Raw genomic sequence first — 6,000 nt, forward strand, 5'->3', positions numbered from 1 at the left:
CCCAAATGCATGATGTCCCCTTCCAGACTCCAGGTGTGTGCATGCCTAGAGCTTCCTGCCTCCTCTTCATCTTCATCTAGGGGTAGGGAATCACCTTAATTTCATCCAACAGGCCTCAAAATGAACTCACGGTCTTCCTTGCTCCAACCCGACTTCTGGATTTCCTGTCCACATAAAGGGAATCACTTCTAGGTTGAGCTCTCAAGCTAGAAATGTTGACTTGTCAGTCTTTAACCTGCCCCAGCACCAGGACCTATTATTCTTATGTTCATACTATGTGCTAGGCACTTGCTATGGTCTGAATGTGTTCCTGCCACCCCCCCCCCCAAAATTCCTGTTTGGAAAATCTAATGCCCAAGGTGACAGTATTAGGTGGTGGAGCCTTTGAGGTGATTAGTGTCCTTATAAAAGACACCTTCTGCCATGTGAGGACACAACAAGAAGACAGCTGTCCATGAGGAAGTGGGTCTTCACCAGACACCGAATCTGCTGGGGCCACCATTTTGGACTTCCAGGCTCCAGAACGATGAGAAATAAATTTCTACGTATATGCCGCCCAGTCTGTGGTATTTTGTTATAATGGCCTGAACAAACTAAGACAACACAGTTTTTAAAAACAGATATTACGTACTTTTTTCTAACATATATTACCTCATTTAATTCTCTCAACTCCAAGATATGATATTATCATCCTACTGTACAGAGAAGAAAATGGAAATATTAATAACCAGAGCAGCTCTTACCTCACCCTGACTCAATGCTAATTCCATGGCCAAGGGGGCCTACTACCAGTATTGGTATTTCTGCCCAGCGCTGGTTTCCACCATGATTATCATCCTACCTTCCTAAATGCGGTCCCAGGCACACACAAATCTCTTTCCATTTTGTCCACCCTCAGCAGGGCTAGTAGAGTACTTTAATAACTTTAATAACTTGATAGTGTAAATCCTCTTTCCCAGTGACTTAGCACACATGGAGGCCGTGTGATCTGGGGCCAGCCTGCCCCCATCCCTACTCTCCAGCTCCAGCTCCTCGTCTTCTCTATCCTGAGCACACGTGTTCTTTCAGGCTCCTGGGCCCGTGCAGACAGTTTTCTTTGCTTGCAGTGCTCTGCTGATACCCCTCCCTGTTCAACTGGGAAATCCCTGCCCATCCTTTAAGCCCTAACTGAGAGACTCCTAGGTCAGCCCAACTCCACTTGCATATGTATTTACAATGCACTTGGTGCCAACTTCTAGCATTGTTATTTTGTTTTTGTTTTATATCATCTTACAATTGCTTATTGGTTTCTGCCTGCTTTGCTCCTGGAGGGCAAGAATAGTGTATTATCCCTTCTTGAACTGGTATCCCTTTCCAGTAGTGGTCTTATCGGCAGGTGGGGGGGGAGTCAATGGTTTTGCTGAGGAAACGTGTCTCTGGAAATTCTTGTCAAATAGCAAGCGTTGGAAGAAATAACCTGGTCACTGCCATGTTGGTGTTGGTGTGTGGTATTCTGCTGGGTTTGAGCACTGGAGATGCTTTGTTTTGATAGAAGAGAATGAGGGATAGAAAACAGGGCTACCTTTGGTGGATGTGTATCCTTCTCATTGACTGGGCTGCCAGTTGCTGGTGACATGGACCCCCCCCTCCATTGCAGACATCTTTGTCTTGCTGTCATACTCACTTTGACTCTATCCCATTCTATCCCTTCCATTCTCTTGAACCATAAAAGGCCCTTGGCATTATGCTTTTTTTTCTCATTTAACCCTTAAGAAGGGAATCAGGATATGCCACCCCAAAATATACCACTTTAGCATGAGAGTTATTTTGAGCTGAAAGCAATTGAGAAAAAGCAGACCCAGAAAGAGCTCTTCGGTCTTCCTCTCTCTGTCTAGAAACAGGACATGATTTTCCCTATGCAGGTGTCCCGTCTCCCATAACAGAAAGAGGACAACGACTCTTGTCACTGGACACAGAGATGGTACTGGGTTAAGACTGCATAAACCTCATATCAAACCTGTCTTCCATTAGTTTCTCCTATATATTTCCTGGTCACTTTCCAACAGCCTATTTGCCCTAAAAGCCCAATCTCTCTCTCTCTTTTTTTTTTGTCTGATCACTTCTCCACAATTTTTTGCTTTTTGTTAAAATGGTATTTAAGCCCCTGAGTCTTACAGCTTCTTTGAATTTTTCACTTCTTTTCTGTGAAGTTGCATGAACATAACATTAAAAATATTAATAAAATTTGTATGCCTTTCTCTGGTTAATCTGCTATTTCCCAGTTTAATTCACAGTCCTCAGATGCTGAATCTAAGAGGGTAGAGGACAAGACTTTTCTTCCCTTACACTTATAACCTATGAGATGAAGATCACTGTGACTACTGTATAGACAACTGAACTGAAGCTCAAGGAAGTTACAGTAATTTGTGGGTGGAAGACTTAGGACTTGTGCCAAAGTCCTTTTACCTTCCTTGTTCCTTTCTTGGCTAGTGTTTAAAAGTTTCTTTGGCCGTTTGGTAACCCTGAATCCCAAGAGGTTGCTGTATGTGTGGGCTTTTGTGTCAGCTTAAAGAAGTAAACACAGCTAAGGACATCTCTGAAAAATCCCCATCTCAGAGCCAGTCAGAACAGCCCAGTGTTTCCCTGGGACAGGACTCCTTCCAGGTCTCTGTAGCACCCAGCCCCGAGGTCAGAGGCATTAATCACTCAGTGAGTTTTAGTTGATTACATGAGACTGGTTTGCATAACCTGGCTGCACTGGGGCGGGCACCCAGGCCACCACTGGACAGGGACTTTGGGACCTGGTGTAAGAGAAGGAACCCCTCCGGTGCTCACTACATCCAGGATCTGGATTCTCCCCATTCTCTCTGTTTTATCAGCTCTTTGGAAAATACTGCAGGGCCTGCGAGCCCAAAACAAAAGCCAGAGAAGATAGTCTTGTTTCTAAGTGACAGGGCAAGTCAGGGATCAAAACAAGTTTGATTAAACGAGACTTTTCAGGTTTGTCAGCCCGAGAAGAACCCAAGAAGGAAAAAATAGGTTTAAAGAGTTTCCTGAGAAAATCTTATTGCGTTTCAATAACTGCTGCTTTCCTTCAGAAACTTGCCAGGGTGGTTAGAAAGAACATTATTTCCCTTGATTTGGTCTTAAACACAAGATAAAGACGTCGGCTCACCTGGAAGCCGGTGTTGCTGTAACCCTCAGCCAGGGGGGCTGTCATACTCTCCAGCTCTACAACGTCGTTGCTGCTCATGGAATTGGCTGGGCTCTGAATTCTTTTCAGATGTCTGCTCTAGAGGTTCCTCGGTGGCTCTGAAGAGGATCACAGCCTCTGCTGATGTCAGAATGCCACCTGCTGTTTGTGGGAACCTGGGCAGGGATTGCATTTACCAAGGTGAGTCTGTTGGGGGCGGAACAAGAGTCATAGGTGGAAGGCGGGGAGACTTTCGGATCCACCCATCTCATTAATCTTCCTGATGAGCCCTAGGATTGCTGGCCCATTTTTACTCAGGAAAACTCTTGCAGTGCACAGAATAGAACGGGTTCTTTCTCAATGGTCAGGAGGGAAATAATCTGTTTCCTGTGGGTGGTGGTGGGGACTAGGAATGGACGGGAAGCAAGGAATGTAAGGACTGGTTGCTACCAACTGACCACTATTCTGTGCTAGGCCCACGCTCAGTACTTTGTATATCGTGGTCTTGGTTTCTCTTCAGTACAAACAAAAACAGAGGTGTGGTAAAGTTAATAGTTTGCTCAGGGTCATTTGGCTAGTAAAGAGACGGTGAGAAGTCAAATTCATGTCTAGATGATTCCGCAGCCTTTTTACTACATCCCTGACTGCAGACTGGATTGCTTTTAAAAATCCAACTCCTAGAAGTGCAAATATGCAGCAGATAAATGGAATGTGACCAACGGCTCACTTAATAAAAGGATTCTTTAGGAAATTATTAGCTATAGGATTCCTTCAAAATAGCAGTTTCCCTTAGTACATTTCAAATGAGCTACAATTGTGGACCTCTGTGGAAATGTGAAACATGCTTATGATAAGTGAAAAGCTAGAATTAATAAATGGAATACTGCATCATACAGTAGCTAAAAGAATGGAAGACAATATCAAATATTACTAATGGTTATTTCTGGGTTGTGGTTTTATGGGGGTTCTTATTTTCTCTTTCAGACTTTGCTGAGTTTTATAAAGAGCATGATTTACTATTATCATGATATAGACTATATAATGATTAAGAGCTCACTGGAAACACGTGGCCTGGGTTCAAATTCTGGCTCTACCACTTACTGCAGCAAACTATGGCTCAAGAGCTAAACCCCAGCCAACTGTTTATTTTTTAAAGGTTTATTTATTTATTTTAGAGAGATTCAAAAAGAGAGAGAGAGAGCAAAAGCATATGCACGGCGGGTGGGAAGGAGGTGCCAAGGGAGAAGGAGAATCTCAAACAGCCTCCCCGCTGAGCATGGTACCCTATGTGGGGCTCGATCTCACAACCCTGAGATCCCAACCTGAGCCGAAACCCAGCGTCACCAAGAGTTAGTTGCTTTACAAACTGTGCCACCCTGGCGCCCCAAGCTGCTTATTTTTATACATACAGCCTAAGAGCTAAGAATCATTTTTAGATTTTTAAATGGTTGGAAAAAATCAAAAGAACAGATATTTCGTGACACATGCAAACTATATGAAGTTCAAATTTCAGTGTCCATCAATAAAATTTTGTTGGAACATGAACATGCCTATCCATTTATGTATCATTTACGGCTGCTGTTGGTGCACAAGGGCAGGGTTGGGTAATTGTGACAGAGACTGGTGTCTGAAAATCAAAAATATTCACTACCTGGCTCTTTATGGAAAATGTGTGCTGACCCCTGACTTACTAGCCATGTGAATCTGGGCAAGGTACTGTGTTCTCTGTGCCTCAATACTTCATCTAAAAAATGGGGATAATAGTTCCCATTTTACACTATATGATTGAGATGATGAAGTGTGTTAGTACACTTAAAACACATGGAATAGTCCTGGGCACATAGTAAATTTGTTGTTATACTTACCTTAAAATGTTCAACAAGAAAAAGCATGATGATCTCTAAACAGTAGTTTGCATGTGTTTTAGGGATATTCTTTCTCCCTGGGGCCAGGTACACCTATGGCTGAGCAAGTGATATGTTACACTTACACAGGAAGGCACAGTGCCCTCGCTGGACTGGCAGTCAGGTCATTCTCTCCTCAAAGCCCCACCATATTGGTGGTGGGAAAGGTGATCTCTGACTTCTCACTGTGTGCTCCTGGACCCCTGTTCCAAGTCTTCACCATTTAACAACACCCTCAGAGCTTTCTTTATGCGTTTGCTCTTTATTGCGTAATAAATAAATGCGTAACTTGATAAATGGGAGACTTGGGATTTTTCTTTTATCAGTTATTCCCCATAATTGTGATATGTTGTAATAAGTAGCCGCCATGTTATGAAAGGCAAAAAGTCCAATTGGAAGTGATCAAGAGAGGTGCAGATAAGCACAAAGCAGATAATGTGGGGAGCTTTCTTTGTAAAATGTTGGAAGAAACCAGTTCCTGCAACCAGATATCAAAACCATCATGAACTCAAGACTCAATCTAGTTAAAGGTTATGGAAGATTCTTACTCTCTGGAGGGAAAAAAACAAAAACAAAAAAACCCCCAAAGAACAAAAACCCTTTATTCTGCCATTTGTGGTTATAAGTGCAGGAAGCTTGACTCACATACCTGACATTCCTGCAAATACTCTTATATGAACCTTTTACAAGGCACAACCCAGTGTTTTCTCCGCCCCTAGGCTGTTTTCAAACTTAAGTTTGAAGAGTGCAAGCATATTTGAGAACATGTCACTGTGCAAGCAAGAACACTCTATAGTGTTGATTAAAAGACACAGTGACTTGCCCCTTCCATTCTCCACCTACATCAGTGAAAAGGAAAAATGGAGACCTAAATAGAATAAATTATATATACAACAATGATGCTAAAATGCAAAAGTGATGGTC

At 42.9% G+C, this 6,000-nt stretch overlaps 1 protein-coding gene across 3 annotated transcripts in view; it reads right to left on the minus strand.

Moving 5' to 3' along the window:
- Window positions 1–3,335, minus strand: part of SLC28A3 (solute carrier family 28 member 3) — a 58,975-nt gene extending 55,640 nt beyond the window's left edge. For 2 of the 3 annotated variants that reach the window (XM_073880673.1, XM_025851649.2), the window contains exon 1: window positions 3,155–3,335. In XM_073880673.1, the coding sequence (XP_073736774.1) occupies window positions 3,155–3,232 (78 nt within the window). In that variant the 5' untranslated portion in view covers window positions 3,233–3,335. The remainder of the gene's footprint in view (window positions 1–3,154) is intronic. The other variant, XM_073880672.1, reaches the window with a different exon arrangement.
- Between the last annotated feature and the right edge of the window lie 2,665 nt (window positions 3,336–6,000).

Source organism: Callorhinus ursinus, unplaced genomic scaffold (genome assembly GCF_003265705.2).
Source record: "Callorhinus ursinus isolate GAN/ISIS: 27379988/994484 unplaced genomic scaffold, GSC_fseal_2.0 scaffold39, whole genome shotgun sequence".
Lineage (NCBI taxonomy): Eukaryota > Metazoa > Chordata > Mammalia > Carnivora > Otariidae > Callorhinus > Callorhinus ursinus.